General features: G+C 45.6%; 1 protein-coding gene across 4 annotated transcripts in view; it reads right to left on the bottom strand.

The window, feature by feature from the left end:
• mapk8ip1b (mitogen-activated protein kinase 8 interacting protein 1b) overlaps positions 1–24,744 on the bottom strand; it is a 198,029-nt gene that overhangs the window by 11,815 nt on the left and 161,470 nt on the right. For all 4 annotated transcript variants that reach the window (XM_052028808.1, XM_052028806.1, XM_052028807.1 and 1 more), the window contains exons 6-8: positions 21,532–21,607; positions 10,965–11,137; positions 4,111–4,220 (exon numbers count right to left, since the gene is read on the bottom strand). In XM_052028808.1, coding sequence (XP_051884768.1) covers positions 4,111–4,220; positions 10,965–11,137; positions 21,532–21,607 — 359 coding nt within the window. The remainder of the gene's footprint in view (positions 1–4,110; positions 4,221–10,964; positions 11,138–21,531; positions 21,608–24,744) is intronic.

Here is a 24,744-nt window from a genome sequence, read left to right as displayed (position 1 = left end):
TCTTGATGGTTGGCATGCACTCAATGGGCTGAAGGACTTGTTTCCAAGCTATAAGACTCCATGACTAAACTTAAGAGTAATAAGCAGGTACAGTTGACTGATAAACCTTGTTATATCGCATTTTAATCAGAGCACCAATTCACCCTTTGCTAACCCAATTTTAAATGACTGAAAATTATTTGTTAAAACTACATGGAAACACTTGCTTGATAGATCAGGATACAGTGCCAGATTCCAAGTGAATTAAAAGTAATTATATTCAAAATCCACGAAAACATGTCTGTCAGTGTCCTTGCCCAGTCTTAACAGTTTCAAGCTCACATAAGTTTTGCAGAAACTTCCTTTGGTGATTAAAGTTCACCTTGGGGACATGGGTTTGTGGGTGGGGCCTGTCTCCAAGAGGTTTTCATAAACTAGCACAAAATATCACAGGAGCTCAACTTGACCCTGAAAATAAGTTACGCTCAAGATTCTGTTTGCATTGTGGCAAGAATTCGGGCAAGATGCATCAAGAAACACCAACATAACTGAGCAAAAACCCCAGATGTTTATACTGGAGTTCACGGTGCACAAACTGGTTGCCACACAGTGTAGACATTTTAAATTACTTGTCCGGTTAGAAAGTTCTGTGGGACACACTGAAGTTGTGAATGATGTTAAGAGGAATGCAAGTATCTGATTGTCTGGCACCCCCGAAACCTCTTGCAACCTTGAGATGAAAATCGGCTGAGTTGTTTGTGAATGTCTGCTTGCGAGGAAGCAGTATTGCCAGCAAATCACCCCATGTCCATCTCAAAAAGAAACCAGTTTCTGGTGACGTCTCCCAGGTAAATGACTTGAGGTCTGGTAACTCTTCACCGACAATTTCCAAGGTGTGATACAGAATTCTCTTCAGCAACACACTTGACCGATAGGAGAAGCCCTACTATATATCTGCAACTAGCTACCAGCAACTGAGGAGAAAGTTTGTGATGAGGCACAAAGTGACCTTAGAGAAGGTAGGGAATCAAAGATCATGCAAGGACAGGTAGAAAAGGTGGTTAAGATGACTAACAGGATATTTACTTTTATCAGCTGACACACAACCCTCCAGTTTGTCTGCAGCCAGGGAATTGTGCAGGGTTCTGGTCACCACACTACAGGAAGGATGCAAACTCATTGGAAAGGGCAGAGAGAAGGTCTATTACGATGGTATCACAGTTGACGACATAGTTATAAACAGAAACTAAGTATGGAAATAAGAGGATAGTTCAGATGAAAATGTGACTGGAGAGATGGATACGCGAGGGAGGTCCTTCGATATGCTGGGGGAGCTGTTCTGTGGAAGGCAAGACCCGTACAGATCAAACCGGTTGCACCTCAACAGGATCAGAATCAATGTCTTCCAGGCGAGGTTTGCATGTAACGTGGGGGGAGGTTAAATTAATTTGGGATAGGAATGGTCACCTAATATCTGATAACATTAGGGGAAAGGAGGGAGAAGAATTTTTGAAGATCAGAATAAAACCGCAGATGTTGGAAATTTGAAATAAAAACAAGAAGTGCGAGAAAAACTCAGCAGGTCAGTCCCTGTGGAAGGAGAAACCATCAACTCGTCAGGTCTGGGGCCATCAGAACTTTGGAAGAACTTTTGAAGAATGCTTGGGAGAACGTTCTTGATGGGCATGTTCCAACTCATGGCATCACTGCTGGACTGGGTTCTGGGAAATGAGACAGGTCCAGTGGAGCAAGAGTCATTGAGGGGAGCATCTAGGGAGTAGCAATCATAATGTCATAAAGTTTAGAACAGTTATGGAAAGGATATGGAACACTATGGTAAAATCAATTGGAAAGGGGCCAGTTTTAACGCAATGAAAACAGATCTGGCTCATTGTGAATGGAAATCAAAGATTAGCAGGTAAACTAGGCAACCTTTAAAGAGGAGACACAGGAGACCTCAGATGCTGGGATCTGAAGCGACACACAAAGCGCTGGAGGGACTCAGCGGGTCAGGCAGCATCTATCAAAGGAAGTAGACAGCTGATGTTTCGGGTCGAGACCCTTCACCTGGACTGAAAGACAGAGGGGAGGTAGCCGGTATAAAAAGGTGGAGGGAAGGGGTGGAGCAAGAGCTGGCAGGTGATAGGTGGATCCCGGTAGGAGGGGTGATAGGCAGATGGGGGAGGGGAGGGCGGGAATAGCGACAGAGGCTGGGAGGTGGAAGTGAAGAAAAAGTCACAATGAACCTCTATAAAAGAAAACCCAAAACTCCAGTTGTCGGCACACTTTAGGAAAGATATGTATTCAGTCAATGGTGGGACCTTAGCTGCACTTATGTATGGAGGAATCTTGGGGTGCAAGTCCGTAGCTCACTGAAAGTGGCAACACAAGTAGATGGGGTGGTAAAGAAGGCGTACCTTCTTGCCTTCATCGGTCAGGGTGTTGAGTATGGAAGTCCGGAAGTCATATTACAGCTGTATAAAACTTTGGTCAGGCCACATTTGGAGTACTGTGTGCAGTTCTGGTTGCCACACTATAGGAAGGATGTGGAGGTTTTGGAGAGGGTGCAGAAGAGGTTCAGCAAGATGTTGCCTGGATTAGAGGGCAGGTGCTATAAGGAGAGGTTGGACAAACTTGAATTGTTTTCTCTGGAGTGTCGGAGGCTGAGGGGAGACCTGATAGAAGTTTATAAAATTATGGGAGGCATCGATAGGGTAGACAGTCAGAATCTTTTTCAAATACTAATGGACATAGGTTTAAGGTGAGAGGGTGAAAGTTTAAAGGAGATTTGTGAGGCAAGTTATTTTTAATGCAGAGAGTGGTGGGTGCCTGGAACGGGCTGCCAGGGGACGTGGTGGTGGAAGCAGATACAACAGCAATGTTTACGAGGCCTTTAGACAGACACATGAACAGGCAGGGAATGGAGGGATACAGACCATGTGCAGGCAGATGGGATTAGTTTAAATTGGCATCATGGTCAGCACAGACATGGTGGGCCGAAGGGCCTGTGCTGTTCTGTTCTATGTACCTCCGAAAGGATGCAGAATAGATTTATTAAAATGATTCCAGGCACGAGAGACTTTAATTACACGGACCTACAGCACAGTGTGGGGGTTGTTCTTCTTGGTATCGAGGTTGTGAGGGGATTTGATTCGATAATGGGTAGGAACAGAGTGGAGAGATAGAGACTGTTCTGACTGGCGGAGGGGTCAAGAGCTGGAGAATGCAGAGTGTTCACGATTGGCAAAAGAAACAAAGTGCAACTAAAAAAAACTTTTCCACACAGTGAGTGGTTCGGATGCACTGCCAGGGTTGAGAGAGTGCAGGCAGATGCAATTGTGGCTTTTGAAAGGGAGCCGGATGACTGCCTGAAAGGGGAAAATCTGTAGGGCTGAGGGGAGAGTGTGGGGGCATGCATTCAATGGGCCAAATGGCCTCTTCAAGTGCTGTAACCTGTCCATAGTTCTTTAATGACGAAAACTGAGGAAAATTATTTTCGCCAGGAGTGCAGCAACATCTGCAACTCACTGAAAGTGGGGTGGAGGCAGAAACCCCCCCCATCACAGTTAAAAAGTACTGAGGTGACCACTTGAAGAGCCATAACCTCCAGAACCACAGGACAACACGAGGATCCTAAACAGCCCGTGTATGGCCGGGATTGGACGCAGTGGGCCAATGGCCTCCTTCTGTGCCATACATTTCTACGTTTAGGCAGCTCCTTTCATGAATTGACAAAGGCTCTGCCACAAGCGGGGAGCTCTATGAATGGCAGTCACTCCTGTAATGTTGGAAAAGCCACAGCCAGCAAGATCCCACTGGTACCAATGCAACAATGACTCTGTTTTTAGTGATGTTGATCGAAGAACAAATACTGGCCCCAAGCACGACTTCAAAATGGCGTCAACGCACCTCTTAAATTGAACTGAGAGATCCATTCATCCAATGAAAGAATGTGTCAACCTAGAAACAACATTTCTAATAGTGCACCGTGAGGCTGTTGTGCTCTAGAATCCAGAGTGGGACTCAAACCCACAGCCTGTTGACCCAGAGGCAAGAGTGGTGCCCACAAAGCCGTCAGTGGCATGGATCCATTGCAGAAGACAGGTCTTTGTTGGCTTGGCTTCACTTTACCTTCTGCATGGCTGCACACAACACGTCATTCCCTTTATGGTAGGGCACTTGCACTGAACCCAGGAATTTCAGATGAAAGTTGTCTACCCAGTCATTCTTTTCTGCTATAGCTGTTGAGAGACAGAGAGACAGTGAGAGAGAGAGAGAGAGAGAGAGAGAGAGAGAGAGAGAAAGCAAAATTCAAATTAATATATTGATGTTATCTGTGCAATGTTACCTGTTTAAAAATAATCCACTGCTCAACACTAGGACAGGACATGTATCATTGCACTTACGTAGAACAACACAGCACAGGAACAGGCCCTTTGGCCCATGATGTTGTGCTGAACTAAACTAGTAATTAAATACTTCACTAAACTAAACCCTTCTGCCTACACAGTGTCCATATCCCTCCATTCTCTGCACATCCATGTGCCTATCTAAGATCCTCTTAACCACCTCTATCATATCTGCCTCCACCACCACGCCTGGCAGCACATTCCAGGCACCCACCACTCCCTGTGTAAAAAAAAATTGCCCCACACATCTCCTTTGAATTTACCCCCTTTCACCTCAAATGCATGCCCTCTAGTATTAAACATTTCGACTCTGGGAGAAAGATGCTGGCAGTCTCCGCCATCTATACCTCTTATAAACCCCTATCTGGTCTCCCCTCAGTCTCTGCTGCTCCAGAGAAAACAACCCAAGTTTGTCCAACCTCTCCTCAAGGCATATGCCCTCTAATCCAGGCAGCATCCTGGTAAACCTGTTCTGCACCCTCTCCAAAGCCTCCACATCCTTCCTATAAAGGGGCAACCAGAATTGAATGTAATACTCCAGATGCAGCCTAACTAGAGTTTTATAATAACAACAAACACTTAACACCTTGGGATTAAATAAAGCGCACTTTTTTAATGCAGCCATCATGTTAATGGCAGGACTCTTAGCAGTGTGGAGGAACAGAGGGATCTTGGGGTCCACGTCCATAGATCCCTCAAGGTTGCTGCGCAGGTCAATAGGGTTGTTAAGAAGGCGTATGGTGTGTTGGCCTTCATTAGTCGGGGTACTGAGTTCAAGAGTTGCCAGGTAATGTTGCAGCTCTATAGAACTCTGGTTAGGCCACACTTGGAGTACTGTGTTCATTTCCTGGTCGCCTCATTATAGAAAGGATGTGGAAGCTTTAGAGAGTGTGCAGAGGAGATTTACCAGGATGTTGCCTGGATTGGAGAGCATGTCTTATGAGGATAGGTTGAGTGAGCTAGGGCTTTTCTCTTTGGAGAGAAGAAGGATGAGCGGTGACTCGATAGAGGTGTACAAGATGATAAAAGGCATAGATCGAGTGGACAGTCAGAGAATTTTTCCCAGGGCGACAATGGCTAACATGAGGGGACATCATTTTAAGGTGATTGGAGGAAGGTATAAGGGGGATGTCAGGGGTAAGTTTTTTTACACAGAGAGTGGTGGGTGCGTGGAACGCACTGCCGGCAGAGGTTGTGAGGGCAGATAGATTAGGGACATTTAAGAGACTCTTACATAGATATATGAATGATAGAGAAATGGAGGGCTACGTGGGAGGGAAGGGTTAGATAGATCTTAGAGCAGGATAAAATGTTGGCACAACATTGTGGGTCGAAGGGCTTGTACTGTGCTGTAGTGTTCCATGTTCTATGTAAAAATTATGCTAAGATGATTCTATCATGCATGTGTTAAGAACAGCATCATTCATAATGTTAGCCTTGAGAATGACAGGATCCTGATAAGGATTGGCAGGGTAGATGCAGAGAGGCTGTTTCTACTGGCTGTAAAGTCTAGATCCAGACAGTCAGTGCCTCTGGATACGAGGTTGGCCTTTCCAGACAGAGACAAGCCGAAATTTCTTCACTCCGAAGATTGTAAATGTTTGGAATGTTTTGCTGCAAAAGGCAGTGGATCCTCGAACACCAAATATTTTCAAGCCTAAGACTGACAGATCTTTAGATGTAAGAAATTAAGATGTAAAGAGTGCAGAGGAGATTTAAGGGACTTGAGAGACTGAGTTACGGAGAAAGGTTGAGCAGGTAGGCACTTTATTCACTGGAGTGTAGGGGAATGAGGGGTGATCTTATAGAGGTGCATAAAATTATGAGGAGCACAGATTGGGTGAATGCACTCAGTCTTTTTCCCAGGGTTGGGGAATCAAGAACTAGGGGGCATAGGTTTAGGGTGACAGGGGAGAAATTTAATAGGAACCTGAGGGGGCAACTATTTCATCCAGAGGGTGGTCCATATATGGGATGAGCTGCCAGAGGAAATGGTTGAGGCAAGTACGTTAACAACATTTAAAAGACACTTGTTCAGGTACGTGGACAGGAAAGGTTAAGAGGGATATGGGCCAGACGCGGGAAAGTGGGACTAGCTTCGATGGGAATCTCGGTTGGCATGGACCAGTTGGGCCGAAGGGCCTGTTTCTGCGCTGTATGTCTCTGTGACCTAAAATCAGAGCCAACATTGAAGGAACAAGAAAGGAGACTTGAAGTAGCAGATGAACTGTAATGTTGAACAGAGGGGCGTACGTGAGGAACCTTGTGGCCTACACTCTTGTGTTTTTCACTGAGCCACACATTTCACCTATCATCTTAAAACGAGTAAAGAAACGTCATTACTCCCACAGTTCACTTGCAATTTTCCTTTTGTGTGTAAGAATTTAAAAGAAGATATGTCTTAAGCAACGGTCACAGTGAATGAATTTAATATTGGGCCAGGCTGTGCAAGGATGGAGAGGCTGTAAAGAGTGCATTCTTTGCGGTCTTAATGTGGGCAAATGGGATTAATGTATGTTGGCTAAAAGGTTGGAGTTGGGCCGAAGAGTCTGTGCTGTATGACATTTGCCCACATTAAGACTGTAAAGAGTGGGATACCTTGCAAAATGTCCGAAGAGACTACTTTCCTTACAGTTCACCTCAAACTAAAGGGGTATTGTTGCCTCCCAGAAAAGATAGCCGGTGACTGGCCAGTGAGGGCAATGCGACTTCCATGGCATCAATGAATGACAAATCAACAGCGCGTCATCTGAATCAATCAATAGGACTTGAGGAGTTAAATACAACAGAACACAAGTAAAGGAACTTTGGTGAATTTAAGTCAAATGTGCAGAAAGAGACAAAGAACACAGAACAGTACAGCAGAGAAACAGGCCCTTCAGCCCACCATGTCTGTGCCAAACACGATGCCAAATTAAACTAAATCGCATCTGCCTACACGTGATTCATGTCCCTCCATCCCCTGCCTGTTCATGTGTCTATCTAAAAGCCTCTTAAACACCCTTTTTGTATCTGCTTCCACCACCACCCCTGGCAGCCCACTTCAGGCACCCACCACTCTCTGTGTATAAAAACCTGCCCCGTACATCTCCTTTAAACTTTCCCCCTTTCACCTTAAATGTCCGCCCTCCAGTATTTGACATTTCCAGCCTGGGAAAAAAGACTGACTGTCCACCCTATCTATCCCTCGCATAATTTTATAAACTTCTATCAGGTCTCCCCTCGGCCTCTGACGCTCCAGAGAAAACAACCCAAGTTTGTCCCACCTCTCCTTATAGCTCATACCCTCTAATCCAGGCAGCATCCTGGTGAACCTCTTCTGCACCCTCTCCAAAGCCTCCGCATCCTTCCTGTAATGGGGCGACCAGAACGACACACAATGAAGTGAGGGGAAAAATGAATTGATTAGAGTCATGGAGTCATACAGCACAGACTCTTCGGCCCAACTCCTCTATGCTGACCTTTTAGCCCACATACACTAATCCCATTTGCCCACATTAAGACTGTATCCTCATAAAATGAGAGGGGAGGGAGGAAAAGCAAAATAAATATAGAACATATTATAATTATGAAATAATTTTACAATTAACATTTGAAAAATCTTGATCCACTCATGACTTTAGTTAAATCCTTTAATGAATTTTGAAATTCATCCAAAGGCAAAACTGCACAAGATGGCAGACTTGTCCCTTTACCTCGCCCAGTGTAATGTTGCAGGTGAAACAGCTATGTACTTCTTAGAACATAGAACATTACAGCACAGTACAGACCCTTCAGCCCACAATGTTGTGCCATCATTTTATCCTGCTTTAAGATCTATCTAACTCTTTCCTTCCACATAGCCCCCCATTTTTCTATCATTCATGTGTCTATCTAAGAGTCCCTTAAACATCCCTAATGTATCTGCCCCCACAACCTCTGCCGGCAGTGTGTTCCACACACCCACCACTCTCTGTGTAAAGAACTTATCCCTGACATCCCCCTTATACCTTCCTCCAATCACTTTAAAATTATGTCCCCTCGTGTTAGCCATTGTCGCCCTGGGAAAAAGTCTCTGACTGTCCACTTGATCTATGCCTCTTATCATCTTGTACGCCTCTATCAAATCACCTCTCGTCCTCCTTCTCTCCAAAGAGAAAAGCCTTCGCTCGTTCAACCTATCCTCATAAGACATGCTCTCCAATCCAGGCAGCACCCTGGTATATCTCCTCTGCACCTTCCGACCGAGTGTGCAGATTCGGTGCCTGTGAAGAGGTCTCCGCTTCATTGGGGATACCAAATGCAGACTGGGCGACTGCTTTGCAGGATGCACCCCCCACTCATCAGTAAGGGTGACCCTCAGCTTCCAGGTGCCTGTCACTTAAATTCTTCGTCCCACTTGACACCAACTCTTCTTCCTCTGCCTCATGCACTGTTGCAATGAAGCTCACTGTAAGCACCTCGTCTTCTGACGTATACATACTACAGCATTTCTGATTCAACAATGTCAATAATTTCGGCCAATACAACCTTGTAACCCGTATTTCCACCATTCAGAGAAATATTTTCCCCTCTCTTCTTTTTAGTATTTAGGTTTTATAAATCTTTCCCGATTAATAGCTTTCCCAGACACACTTTTACACTCCCTTCAGCCCAACCAGTCCACGCCGACCACGGTGTCCACCCAGCTAGTCCCAATAAGTTTGGACTATATCCCACCCCTCCACATACCTATCCAAATGCTTCTTAAATGATACTATTGTACCTGCCTCAACCACTTCCTCTGGCAGCTCGTTCCATGCACTCACCACCCTCTGCTTGAAGAAGTTGCCCCTCAGGTCCCTTTCTTCTCTCACCCTAAACCTATGCCCCCTAGTTTTGGACTCCCCTACCCTGGGGAAAAGACTGTTACCGTCCACCTTATCTATGCCTCTCATAATTTAGAACACTTCTGTAAGGTCGCCCCTCATTCCCTTATAGTGTAAGGAATAAAGACCTAGCCTGGCCAACCTCTAGTCAGGCCCTCTAGTCCTGGCAACGTCCTCGTAAACCTTCTCTGCACTCCTTCCAACTTAACCAAGCTTTTCCTGTAACAAGGTGACCACCCTGTACACAGTGCTCCAAGTGCGGCCTCACCATCAGCTTATACAACTGCAACATAATGTTCTAACTTAATGCCCTGACTGACATTCCCTTTTGTTCCCTCTGACTCTCTCCCCTCTTTCTGTACAATTTAACATCTCTAACTTTTCCAAGGTCGTTGCTTTTAAAGATTATTTCTATTTCTCAGAATTAACAGCCTGCGGTAGGTTTAATAGATAGTGATCTGTGAATCCAGCAAGTTCATGAAAGTTCAAGGACACGGCTGAGTGCAGAGCCATGTAAATAGAGCAGGAAATTCTGGGGATTCACAACTCATGGCTGACCTCTCAATGCCTCAAATCTGCTGGTGGATCAGCAGGTTGATGACTGGTTGCGTCACGGTCTGGTACGGCAATTCGAATGTGCAGGAACGTAAGAAGCTACAGAGAGTCGTGGACTCAGCCCAATACATCACAGGCACATCCCTCCCCACCACTGGTAGTATCTACAGGAGGTGCTGCCTCAAGAAGGCAGCATCATCATCATCAAAGATCCTCACCATCCAGGCCATGCCATCTTCTCACAGCCACCATCGGGCAGGAGGTACAGAAGCCTGAAGTCCCACACCACCAGGTTCAAGAACAGCTACTTCCCTTCAACCATTCCGTTCTTGAATCAACCTGCACAACCTTAACTACAGTTTAGCAACACTATGACCACTTTGTACTAAAGTGGACTTTTTTGTGTTCTAATTGTGTTCTTTCTGGTAAAAAAAAATGGGGTATAATTTATGTTTTTCTTGTGAATGCTGCTTATCTGATGCTCTGTGCCTGTGATGCTGCTGCATCTGTGCACACATGGACTTGTGCAGATGACATTAAACCCGACTTTAAATCTGACATATGTTGTTATTTACCCAGCAAGATCCCAAACCCAGTAGATGCATTTGTTGGTTTACGTGTGCTATAAACAGAAGAAACATATTAGCCTGAAACATCACGTCAAGCATTAAGGAGGGTGTCTGAGCTGCTGAGCACTTCTAGACTTCTTAGTTTGTAACTGTAATTTAGAACATAGAACCATAGAACAGTACAGCACAATACAGGCCCTTCAGCCCACCATGCTGTGCCAACATTTAAACCTCGCCTAAGACTATCTAACCCCTTCCTCCCACATATCCCTCTATTTTAAATTCCTCCATATGCTTATCTAACAACCTCTTGAATTTGACCAACGTACCTGCCTCCACCACCGCCCCAGGCAGCACATTCCATGCCCCAACCACTCTCCGGGTAAAAAAAAACCTTCCTCTGATATCTCCCTTGAACTTCCCACCCATTACTTTAAAGCCATGCCCTCTTGTATTGAGCATTGGTGCCCTGGGAAAGAGGTGCTGGCTGTCCACTCTATCTATTCCTCTTAATATTTTGTACACAGTATGTGTCCTCTCACTTCTGTCATGGGTCTGTGTAAACTGCGTTACACCTGTGGACACCCTGGTGTGGAGTTAGGTACCTGCAAAGTACTCTGGTTCCGTGGCTACTTCGAGTGCATAGTAAGCTGGAAAGATTCCTCGGTCGCCTGTTCTCATGTTGTAGGCTTCGTACCAGTAATCGTCAGCCTGCACCTCCACCAGAAGAGGGTCATCAACCTCCAGTTCCAGCTCGTCGTCGTGCCGTGGTATGAACCTAGGTGGGACAAGACAGGGCAGCATAAGGGGGCGGAAAACTTTGCCTGGGTCCGAGGCTGCTGACGTAACCACCACAAAGTACAGATCGATGGAGTCTCCCAATGATGGCCAATGTTGGTGAAGCATTGAATGCATCATAGAAACATAGAAAACCTACAGCACAATTCAGGCCCTTCGGCCCACAAAGCTGTGCTGAACATGTCCCTACCTTAGAAATTATTAGGCTTACCCATAGTCCTCTATTTTTCTCAGCTCCATGTACCTATCCAAAAGTCTTTTAAAAGACCCTATCGTATCCGCCTCCACCACTGTTGCTGGCAGCCCATTCCATGCACTCACCACTCTCTGAGTAAAAAACTTACCCCTGACATCTCCTCTGTACCTACTCCCCAGCACCTTAAACCTGTGTCCTCTTGTGGCAACCATTTCAGCCCTGGGGAAAAGCCTCTGACCATCCACACGATCAATGCCTCTCATCATCTTATACACCTCTATCAGGTCACCTCTCACCCTCCGTCGCTCCAAGGAGGAAAGGTTGAGTTCACTGTTTTCATAAGGCATGCTCTGCATTCCAGGCAACATCTTGTAAATCTCCTCTGCACCCTTTCTATGGCTTCCAAATCCTTCCTGTAGTGAGGCGACCAGAACTGAGCACAGTTCTCCAAGTGGGGTCAGACCAGGCATCATATTCAAGTTTTCAAATTCAAAGAGAAAGAAAAGGACCACGGATGCTGGAATCTGGATGAAAAATCAACAAGATGCTGGAGGAACTCAGCAGGCCAGGCAGCATCCCTGGAGAAAAACAGACGGTCAACGTTTCGGGTCAGCTACCATTGGGCAGGAGGTACAGAAGCCTGAAGTTCCACACCACCAGGTTCAAGAACAGCTACTTCCCTTCAACCATTCCGTTCTTGAACCAACCTGCACAACCTTAACTACAGTTTAGCAGCACTATCACCATTTTGCACGAAGATTGACTTTTTTTTGTTCTAATTGTTTTCTTTCTTCGTAAAAATTGCGTATAATTTCTATATTAGTTATGTTTTTCTTGTGAATGCTGCTTACATGATGCTATGTGCCTGTGATGCTGCTGCAAGTAAGTTTTTCAAGTGTCCTGAACAAGGGTCTTGACCCGAAACGTTGACCATCTGTTTTTCTCCACGGATGCTGCCTGGCCTGCTGAGTTCCTCCAGCATCTTGTTTTTTTTCAATATCAAAGACCTGTGGGTTTACTCTGATTAGATTCATCCAATTCCACTCTCTTTCTCCCACGGATATCTCCTGGCCACCAGTAGCACAGTGGAAACCAGCCCTTCAACAGGTTGATTGACCATCCTCTGGTTCCCCCCCATCATACAGAACATGGAGGGAGATGTGTGGCATGGTTCACCCAAACCAGTGTAAAATCCCACATAATTAAACAAAACAGAATTTGATTTCCTTTGTCAAAACAATGATCAGGCACTCTAGATCTTCACAGCAACAATTCAAACCACAGGGATATGCCTTACGAACACAATTATTTACCATTCGGGTTTGGGAACCAGAATTAGACTCCTTTATTTCCCTTCTTATATATTGCCACATAACTCTATTACTTGTGGTTCAGTGAGAGCATTGAGTACAGAAGTTGGGACATTATATTGCAGATGTTCAGACATTGGTGAGGCCGCATTTGGAATATTGTGTTCAGTTTCGGTCACCCTGCTAAAGGAAAGATGTTATTAATCTGGAAAGAGAGCAGAAAAGATTTACGAGGATGTTGCCAGGACTCTAGGAACTAAGTCATTGAGAGAAGTTGAGCAGGCAACCACTTCATTCGTGGGAGCGTAGGAGAATGAGGGGTGATCTTATAGAGGTGTATAAAATCATGAGGGGCTGAGATAGGATGAATGCACTCAGTCTTTTTCCCAGGGTGGGGGAATCAAGAACCAGAGGGCATGTTTAAGGTGAGAGGGGAGGGATTTATTAGGAACCTGAGGGGCAACTTTTTCACCTAGAGGCAGGTCAGTATATGGAACGAGCTGCCAGCAGAAGTGGTTGAGGCAGGTACATTAACAACGTTTAAAAGACACTTGGGCAGGTTTATGGATAGGAAAAATTTAGAGGGAAAGTGGGACAAGCTTAGATGAGCACCTTGGTCGGCATGGACTGGTTGGTTCGAAGGGCCTGTTTCCATGCTGAATGACGCTATGAATCTATGACTCTAGTAAAATCCTTTCTTCTAAATCAAGTGGCTTGAGGGTTCCACTGCCACTCCAGAGACTGGCGGTACTGAGGGAGTGCTGTACTGTCGGCATACCAACTTCAGCAAGAGGAATCTAAGAGCAGACTGTCATCTAAATGGAGAGATTTAGATTTAGATTTCTTTATTAGTCACGTGTACATTGAAACACACTGTGAAATACATCTTTTGCGTAGAGTGTTCTGGGGGCAGCCCGCAAGTGTCACCACGCTTCCAGCACCAACATAGCATGTCAACAACTTCCTAACCCCTATGTCTTTGGAATGTGGGAGGAAACCGGAGCACCCGGAGGAAACCCACGCAGACACGGGGAGAACGTACAAACTCCTTACAGGCAGCGGCGGGAATTGAACCCGGGTCGCTGGCGCTGTAATAGCGTTACGCTAACCGCTACGCTACCGTGTAGAAGTGAGGTATGGAGGGCTCTAAGTGTCTTATGTATGAATCACTGTAGGTTAGTAGGTAGAGACAGCAAGGAGGAAAGTAAATAGCATATTGGCCTTTATTGCAAGAATGTTGGGAGTTCAGAAATAGGGAAGTACTGTTACAATTGTACAGGGTACTGCTGAGACCACTCTGGGATTACCGTGCATAGTTATGGTTCCCTTACTCAAGGAAGAATATACAGGCATTGGAGTCAGTCCAGAAGAGATTCACTGGGCTAATTTCTGGGATGACAGGGTTGTCCCACCACGAGCAGTTAAAGAAATTAGATTTATATTCTTTGGAGTTTAGAAGAATAAGGGGTGATCTTATTGACACAACAGATCCTAAGGGCACACGACTGGGCTGATGTCGAAGTGTTTCCACCAATGGAAGAGTCTCGAACAAAGGGACAGAGTTTCAGAACTGGGTCGGGAGGGGATGCAGGACAAGTTCTTCACAGTACCTCGATACAAGTGATAATAATAAACCAATACCAATACATTAAAAACTGAAGTGTGTTGGAACAATTTCTCACCGAGGGTGGTGGATTTTGGAAATGTCTACCTCGAGGGTTGTGGAGGCTGGATCATTGGGGGAATTTGAAGGGAAAGTAGATTTTCATTTTGGGGAATTGAGGGCTGTCAGGAACTGACAGAGGAGCCGAGCGCTGGGGCAGATCAGCCACAAATGGCGGGGGCAGGCTTGATGGCCCGATGGCCCATTCCTGCTCATATTTCCTTGTGTTCTTGTGGGACATTAATCCAAGGCCTCCGTTGGTCTATCAGGAGGATGTACGGTATTTCCATAGCAGGATTTTGCACAGGTCTCCACAGAAGCATGGGAATCTTATTCCTCGTGTCCTGCCAATTATTTATCCCTCAACCAACATAAACTGAGTCATGGGAGATAATTATAGCTGTAATAAAGGCAAATGTAGAATCATAGACACATACAGCACAGAAACAGGCCCTTCGGCCCACCTTGTCCATGCTGACCGTGATGCCTATCTACACTAATCCCATTTGCCCGCATTAAGCCCAGATCCCTCTGTTTTTTCTATCCAAGTACCTGACCAAATGCCTGTTAAACATTGTAATTATATCTGCCTCCACTACGTTCTCTGGCAGCTCGTTCCAGATATTCACCACCCTCTGTGTGAAAAACTTACCCCTCAGATCTCCTTTAAATTTCTCCCCTCTCACCTTGGCAGGCACGGTAGTGTAGTGGTTAGCATAAGACAATTACAGGGCCAGCGACCCGTGTTCAATTCCTGCCACTGTCTGCAAGGAGTTTGTACGTTCCCCTCGTGCCTGCGTGGGTTTCCTCCGGGTGCTCCGGTTTCCTCCCATATTCCAAAGACACATGGGTTAGGAAGTTGTGGGCGTGCTATGTTGGTGCAGGAAGCGCGGCGACACTTGTGGGCTGCCCCCAGAACACTCTACGCAAAAGATGCATTTCACTGTGTGTTTTGATGTACATGTGACCAATAAAGATATCTTATCTTAAACCTGTGCCCTCTAGTTCTAGACTCCCCTGACCTGGGAGAAAAAGATTCTATCTACCTTTTCTATGCCCGTCATAATTTAATAAACCTCTGTAAGGTCACCCTGAAGCCTCCTACATTGCAGTGAGAACAAACTCAGTCTATCCAATCTCTCCTTATAACCACAGTCCTTCATTCCAGGCAGCATCCTAGTGAATCTCTTCTGCACTCTCTCTATTGCTACCACATCCTTCCGGTAGTGTGGCGACCAGAACTGTACACTAAACTTCAATTGCAATCTAACTGCAAGTGCACTAAATGCCTTTTCTACCAACCCATCCAACTGTGTCATTACTTTCAGGGACTTGCACCCCAAGGTCACTCTGTACATCAAAACTCCTAAGGTTCCTGTTAGTTACTCTACATGTCCCAGCATAATTTGACTTCTGCATTACCTCACACTTATCTGGACTAAATTACATCTGCCCAACTTTCCAGCTGATCTATGCCCTGCTGTATCCTCAGACAACCTTTGTCACTATCTACGACTCCACCAATTCTTGTGTCATCTGCAACCTTACTAATCAGACCACTTACGTTCTCATCCAAGTCATTTATATGCATTACAAATGACAAAGGTCCCAGCAATGATCCTTGCAGTGCACCACTTGTAATGGATTTCCAGGAAAAACAACCCTCCACCACTACCCTCTGCCTCATATCACCAAGCCAATGTTGGATTCAGTTCACCAACAGATCCTTCATTCCTTAACTCTCTGGACCAGCCTAGCATGTGGACCTTATGAAAAGCTTTACTGAAGTCCACGCAAGCCACGTCAACTGCTCTGCCTTCATTAATTTTCTCTAATTCAAGACTCCCCTGTAGGCAATTTATGTACAGCATGATCCCACCAATATGAATAACTGGCCATTAGTGGTTAAAGAGGTGACCAAGTGAGATTCTTGCACCCTTTCACCAAGTACCATGGGACCTTCTACATCAAGCTATTGGATGTTCTTTTATCCTATAATGAAACCCATAACTGTCTCACAATTGTGACACAGAAATAAGAAATAGGAGCCAATTAAGGTGGTAAAAGCAGTAATAATTCAGCAGCCCATGGGTGGTGTAACTAACTACTAGGTCCATTAACAATGAAATTGGATGATAATTCCAATTATTAGTTACACATATTAAACAATCCCAATCACACACACTAGTACACAAATACTAATGTGTTCAAACCTCTGCTATTTTAACACCAGAATTAAAACCAAGAACTTTAATGGCTTAACTCTTCCATGGAATAGATGAGGAGATTGTGAAGGGATGAACTAAAAGCATTAACTGTTCTTTCTGGTATCAGATTGCTTCTTTTTAAGAGCACAGTCTTCAATATAAAGTGTATAACATTTATTGCCTCTGGATCTGATAAACTACACTCTACAACATCAATAACAATGCCAAATTACTTACAATTTTACATTGAATTGATAAAAAACCAGCCCAACATCGTTGCTGCTAAACTTCTTTTGCATAGTGCCGAATCTACTGTATAACAACGGCGATTTTACATTTGCTGTATATCTGACGTACAATTCTACTTCAAAAGGGGACGAGAAGTGGGAGGGAGGGTGACTTGTCTACAACTGTGACTTACACATCAGCGTGTTCACCTAATAAAATTAGACAGTAGAATTTTCCCTCAAAACAAACTTGTCTGTGTGACTTGCACACGAGTGCTGCTTATATGCCAAGTTTTACAGTAGGTTCTTAAACCAGATGATTGATTAAGGAATGATGCTGAAACACTTCCTCTGACAGGGAATAGAACATAGAACAATTACAGCACAATTCAGGCCGTTCGGCCCACAAAGCTGTGCCGAACATGTCCCTACCCTAGAAATTACTAGGCTTACCCACAGCCCTCTATTTTACTCAGCTCCATATACCGATCTAACAGTCTCTTGAAAGACCTTTTCCACCACCCCTTTTGTCTGGAATTACAAGAGACTGCAGATGCTGGCCTCTGGAGCAATAGTCTATTCCCAATCCACTGGAGAAGTTATCCATTTATGCATCAAGTATTCACCTTTGCCATTGTCAGTGCTGATGTGGTTCAGAGATACCCATAACCTACACGAACAATCGGAGTGGAAGATGGCTCCTATCACTCAGTCTACTCTGTTAATTGAGAACTTATGACAAATGCCATCAACTCAATGATAGAACAGTCCTCATCTTCAGGGGAATGATGAAAATCTCCAGGCTGGTAGACTATTAACCACCGTCAGAGCATGTGGAGCCAGGGTCCAGGGGCAGAGTGGATGGAGAATTGGTGACAAACAGATAACTGAGGGGAGAAGGCAGGAAGGGATGTTCCACAGGGATGGGTCTTGGGAAAACTGTTGTTTACCACTCACTTAAATCACTTGGACTTTGGAATCAGAAGTACACTCCTTTTATTATTTTATACATTGCCACACAACTCTTATCGGACATGGTTTGGCTGGTAAAACACATTTCTTAGTCAAGAGGCTTCTGGATTTCAATGCCACCCCAGAGACTTCAACACAGAGCTCTACACTGGCAGCACAGAGGGGGTGCCACATTGTCAGTGTGCCAACTCTGAAGGGCCTGTCTGCTCTCTCAGGAGGATGCTGAAGTCCCCAGAGCACAACCTCAGACCGGTCTTCACAGAAATGCAGGGAACAACTTTCTCTTGGTTTACCAGCCTTATATTTATCTCCAAACCAACAACATTAAAATAAAAGGGTTGTCTAGTCATTATCCTGGGTGTGGACAAATTGGCAGCTGTTCACTCCAACTGCACTTCGAAAGTAGTTGATTGGCTATAAAGCATTTTGGAACAAGCTGAAGTTGCTATAGACATCCAAGTCTTTCTTTCTTTAGTCTATGTGTGACTTTAGCTCAAGTTTCAATTTTACCTTTATCCTTTAATTATCCACGGAGCTTCATTTTGAATTGGTTTCTTGTTTTCTGGCTGAACTGAACTCTCAGTCACCCTATTAAATATGTATCTATTCTCTCTCTAGTTCTGTCAGTACTTTTCCAAGTACTTTCCTCCTCCCCTAATTAGCCTTTCCTCCCAATCTTATATTTCACTTCTGTTTCTTCTGATCATGATCCCAAACCTTATAGAGTCATTGAGTTGTACAGCAGGGAGACAGGCCCTTTGGCCCAGCTCATCCATGCTGACCAAGCTGTCTACTTGAGCTAGTCCCATTTCCCTGCATTTGGCCCATATCCCTCTAAACCTTTCCGAACCATGTGCCTGTCCAAATGTCTTCTAAATGTTGTAATTGTACCCGCCTCCACCACTGCCTGTGGCAGCTTGTTCCATATACCCACTGACCTCAGTGTGAAAAACTTGTCCCTCAGATGCCTTTCCCCTCTCACAAACTTCTGTCCTCTAGTTTTAGACTCCCCTACCCTGGGAAAAAAGACAGTGACCATCCACCTTATCTGTGCCCCTCATGATTTTATAAACCTCTTTAGGTCATCCTTCAGCCTCCTACACTCCAGGGAAAACAGTCCCAGCCTATCCAGCCTTTCATAACTCAAGCTGTCCAGTCCCAGTAACAACTTCGTGAATCTTTTCTGCACCCTTTCTAGCTTAATGACATCCTACCTACACCCACCCAGGCAACCAGAACTACGCGCAGTATTCCAAGTGTGATCTACCTTATGTTTGCCTCACAAGCCTGATAGGGTTCTTTGAGGAGGTGACCAGGAAGATTGATGAGGGTAGTGTAGTAGATGTGGTCTACATGGATTTTAGTTTGGCGTTTGACAAGGTTCCGCATGGTAGGCTTCTTCAGAAGGTCAGAGGCCAAGGGATCCAGGGAGGCTTGGCCATGTGGATTCAGAATTGGCTTGCCTGTAGAAAGCAGAGGGTTGTGGTAGAGGGAGTGCATTCGGATTGGAGGGCTGTGACTAGTGGTGTCCCACAGGGATCAGTTCTGGGACCTCTACTTCTTGTGATATTTATTAATGACTTAGATGAGGGGATGGAAAGGTGGGTTAGCAAGTTTGCAGATGACACAAAGATCGGTGGTGTTGTGGATAGTGTGGAGGGCTGTCAAAGCTTACAGAGGGATACGGATAGGATGCAGAGCTGGGCTGACAAGTGGTAGGTGGAGTTCAATCTGTAGAAATGTGAGGTGGTACACTTTGGAAGGACAAGCTCCAAGGCGGAGTACAAGGTAAATGGCAGGATTCTGGGCAGTGTAGAGGAGCAGAGGGATCTGGGGGTTCATATCCACAGATCACTGAAAGTTGCCTCACAGGTGGACAGGGTAGTTAAGAAATCTTATGGGATGTTAGCTTTAAGAGCTGCGAAGTAATGACGCAGCTTGACAAAACTCTGGTTAGACCACACTTAGAGTACTGTGTCCAGTTCTGGTCACCTCATTATAGGAAGGATGTGGAGGCATTGGAGAGGGTGCAGAGGAGATTTACCAGGATGCTGCCTGGATTAGACAGTATGGATTATGAGGAGAGACTAAGGGAGCTAGGGCTTTACTCATTGGAGAGGAGGATGAGGGGAGACATGATAGAGGTGTACAAAATATGAAGAGGAATAGATAGAGTGGACAGCCAGCGCCTCTTCCCCAGGGCACCAATGCTCAATACAAGAGGGCATGGCTTTAAGGTAATGGGTGGGAAGTTCAAGGGAAATGTCAGAGGGAGGTTTTTCACCCAGAGAGTGGTTGGGGCATGGAATGCGCTGCCCGGGGCGGTGGTGGAGGCTGATACGTTGGTTAAGTTCAAGAGATTGTTAGATAAGCATATGGAGGAATTTAAGATAGAGGGATATGTGGGAGGAAGGGGTTAGATAGTCTTAGGTGTAGTTTGAAGGTCGGCACGACATGGTGGGCCGAAGGGCCTGTATTGTGCTGTATTGTTCCATGGTTCTATGTTTGGACAATATTCAATTATACTGTGATGGCAGGAATGTAATTTAAGAGGAAGACTGTTAAATGGTCATATGAGAAGACTACAATGTTGTTTCTTGTTACAGTATTGAAATCAAGTCTTGTATACTGAATCCTAAAGGAAAAATATGGATTCTCAAATTACCTCCAAAGGCAACTCTCTCCGAAAACTAGGAATGTCACCCAAAGATTCCCGAAGTTTATTGTTTGATGTCTCATTTCTCCACATCCTATAGGCTGTATGAGCCGGTCATCTTTAACAGGGAAGATTGTCTGGGAAGATATCCCTGCGAATGAGCAGGCAGGCTGCAGAGATTTGCTCTGACCAGGTCCCTGTACTCATTAGCAACACTGCAGAGTTTCTAAGGTTGATGTCTAAGGTTCATAGCTTTACTATTAGCGTAGAATAACGTCCAACGTGGCGACAGGAGGGGTGATCTTATTGAAACAGATGTGACAAACACCCAACTTCCTTTCAGGTCTGAACAAATTCAAGTCTGGGTTTTGGATCCATAATTTGAGAGGTCCCATACTATTCATTGGAGACCCACTCATGTTACTGTATCTAACAGCTGGGAGGGTGGCAGGAAGATTGGGACCTGGCATCAACCAACCACTTCTTTGCAAGAGATCCTTGTGATCCCAGTCCAGATTCAGCTTGCTCTCCCTCACTGCTCCCAGGTTGAGCATGGTCTCTGCACACCCAGGTGGCACTGTTGGGGTCTACAAGACAATACAGCCTTCAGCTGTGGCTCAGACTAAACCATGGTCCACACTATGGACGAGTACCCAATGACCAAACTCAACAGTGCCTCTCTGGGAGTTATTCTCGGTCACGCACAATGTAAGATTTCTTTATTAGTCACATGTACTTCAAAACACACAGTGAAATGCATCTTTTCCGTAGAGTGTTCTGGGGGCAGCCCGCAAGTGTCGCCACGCTTCCGATGCCAACATAGCATGCTCACAACTTCCTAACCCGGACGTCTTTGGAATGTGGGAGGAAACCGGAGCACCCAGAGGAAACCCATGCAGACACAGGGAGAACGTACAAACTCCTTACAGACAGTGGCCGGAATTGAACCCGGGTCGCTGGCACTGTAATAGCGTTACGCTAACCGCCACACTACAGTGCCTGCTAGGAATATGCACAGATACCAAATACCAAGATCAAAGACAGAGACAGCAATTTTAGTTAAAGGCAGAGAGAACTGGGGTTGACTGCTGTATGTGAAGACGGTACTGACCATGTGCTCTGGATAAGTGAGGACGTCCTTACCTGAACACGGCTCTGTGTGTCTGATCTCTTTCTTCTCCATTTATTCTACAGGAAAACAATCCAAAGGATTCTGCACCTGCATCACAAGAACAAACACACACAAATTTACTGGGAAAGAGTCACAGAGTAGAGTAACACAACATGGAAACAGGCCCCTCGGCCCAACTTCTCCACCCTCACCTAGAAGCCTATCTGAGCTTGTCCCATTTGGCCCATGTCCCTTGAAATCTTTCCTATCCATGTACCTGTCCAGGTGTCTTTTAATGTTGTGGTTGTACCTGCCTCAGCCACTTCCTCTGGCAGCTCGTTCCATATACTCACCACCCTCTGCGTGAAGAAGTTATCCCTCAGGCCCCTTTTAAATCTCTCCCCTCTCGCTCTAAACCTATGCCTTCTGGTTTTCGGTTCCCCTTCCCTGAGAAGACTGTGTGCATTCACTCTGTTTCTGACCATCATGATTTTATACATCTCCATAAAGTCACCTCTCAGTCTCCTATGCTCCAAAGAACAAAGCCCTGGTCTGTCCAACCTTTCCCTATAATTCAGTCCCTCGAGTTCTGGCAGCATCCTCGGAAATCTTTTTTGCACTCTTTCCAGCTTAATGACGCCTTTCCTATAGTACTGTAACCAAACTTGTACACAATACTCCAAGTGTAGCCTCACCAATGTCCTGCACAACTGCAACATAACTTCCCAGCTCTTACACTCAATGCCCCAGCAAATGAAGGCCAGCGTGCCAAACAAAGCGGGAAAAGAAGGAAGGAAACTATTTGCCAACTGTTCCCAATAGCAATATCCCAGCTTGCTAAAGTTAATGGCCTGCCTGCTTACTGTCTGAAAGGACAAAACAGGCACTGTCCTGGTCCTCCAGTAAGTCTTGAAAAGGCAGGAAATATATTAGCAACGTTTACTTGGATCAATATCCAAAGGGATATTTGAGGGATATTGTGGGATATCCACAAACTTAACAAGATCATCCACATGGATACTGGAGCTATAAGGGAAGGTCAGAGGTTGGATATTGTACAGCAAGTATTGGTATTGCTATTGGTTTATTATTGTCACTTGTACCGAAGTACAGTGAAAAACTTGTCTTGCATACCGATCGTACAGGTCAATTCATTACATTGAGTTAGTACAGAGTGCATTGAGGTAGTACAGGTAAAAACAATAACGGTACAGAGTAAAGTGTCACAGCTACAGAGGTAAACAATAAGGTGCAAGGTCACAACAAGGTAGATCGTGAGGTCAAGAGTCCATCTCATCCTATAAGGGAACCGTTCAATAGTCTTATCACAGTGGGATAGAAGCTGTCCCTAAGCCTGGTGATATGTGCCCTCAGGCTCCTGTATCTTCTGCCTGATGGGAGAGGAGAGAAGAGGGAATGACCTGGGTGGGTGGGGTTTTTGATTATGCTGGCTGCTTCACCAAGGCAGCGAGAGGTAAAGACAGAGTCCAAGGAGGAGAGGCTGGCTTCCATGACACGCTGGGCTGTGTCCACAACTCTCTGCAGTTTCTTGGGGTCCTGGGCAGAGCAGCTGCCGTAACAAGCTGTGACGCATCCAGATAGGATGCTTTCTATGGTGCATCGATAAAAGTTGGTGAGTGTCAAAGGGGGCATACCAAATTTCTTTAGCCTCCTGAGGAAGTAGAGGCGCTGGTGAGCTTTCTTGGCTGTGGCGTCTATGTGTCTGGACCAGGACAGGCTATTGGTGATGTTCACTCCCAGGAACTTGAAGCTCTCAACCCTCTCAACCTCAGCACCGTTGATATTGACAGGAGCATGTGCGCCGCCCCCTTTCCTGAAGTCAATGACCAGCTCTTTTGTTTTGTTGACATTGAGGGAAAGGTTGTTGTTATGACACCATTCCACTAAGCTCTCTGTCTCCTTCCTGTACCCCGACTCATCGTTATTTGAGATACGGCCCACTGTGGTGGTATCATCTGCAAACTTGTAGATGGAGTGAGAGCAGAATCTGGCCACACAGTCATGAGTATAAGTGGCTCCCTTCTCACATCCAAAGTCTTTCCACCATCTACGAGCTGCAAGTTCGGAGTGTGATGGAATGCTCTCCGCTTGCCGTTCCAATAACTCTCGAGAAGCTTAACACCATCCAGGAGAAAGTAATCCACTTGAATGACACCCCAGCAACCATGCTGAACATTCATTCCCTTCACCACTGGTGCTCAGAGGCTGCAGTGTGTCCCATTTACAAAATACGCTGCCGTTACTCGCCCAGGGTACTCGGACAGTATCTCCTGACTTCATAACCTCTACCAGCAGGAAGGGTGAGGGTGGAAGGTGCATGGTAACACCACCCTGCAGGTCACACACTATCCTGACATGGAAATATATCGCCATTCCTTATCCTTTGCTCGATCTAAATCCCAGATCTCCCTCCCCAACAGCACTGTCGGAACCCCTTCACCAGTTCAAGAAAGCAGCTCACCACCACCTTCTCAAGGGCAATAAACGCTGGTCTTGCCAATGAGATCCAGGTCCCGAGAAATAATTTAAAGGGGCAAGATTGACAGGTCTTTGGAGAATGGTACAAAAACAGGTTCTTCATGGAACCTAAGGCGAGCTCGGGCTTTTCTCTTTGGAGAGGAGGAGGATGAGAGGTGACTTGATAGAGGTGTACAAGATGATAAGAGGCGTTGATCGAGTGGACAGTCAGAGACTCTTTCCCAGGGCGACAATGGCTAACACGAGGGGACATAATTTTAAGGTAATTGGAGGAAGGTATAAGCGGAATGTCAGGGGTAAGTTTTTTTACACAGAGAGTGGTGGGTGTGTGGAACGCACTGCCTGCAGAGGTTGTGGGGACAGATACATTAGGGACATTTAAGAGACTCTTAGATAGACTCATGAATGATAGAATAATAGGGGGCTATGTGGGAGGGAAGAGTTAGATGGATCTGAGAGCAGGATAAAATGTCGGCACAACACTGTGGGCCAAAGGGCCTGTACTGTGCTGTATGGTTCTATGTTCTAGAATAGTACAGCACAACACAGGAACAGACCCTTCAGCACCCCACATCTGTGCTGAACATGACGCCTAATTAAACTAATCCCTTCTGCCTGCTTCCACCATCATCAAGAGACCAGGTTCTACAGCTGGAGTGAGAAAGGCCTTTGCCAGCGTCAATCCACATAAAGCTGCGGGGCCGGACAACATTCCTGGACGTGTTTTAAAGGATTGTGCAGAGCAG

Source organism: Pristis pectinata, chromosome 14 (genome assembly GCF_009764475.1).
Source record: "Pristis pectinata isolate sPriPec2 chromosome 14, sPriPec2.1.pri, whole genome shotgun sequence".
Classification (NCBI taxonomy): Eukaryota; Metazoa; Chordata; class Chondrichthyes; order Rhinopristiformes; family Pristidae; genus Pristis; species Pristis pectinata.
Note: the sequence above shows the minus strand (reverse complement) of the source record. Positions and strands in the feature narration are given on the sequence as shown.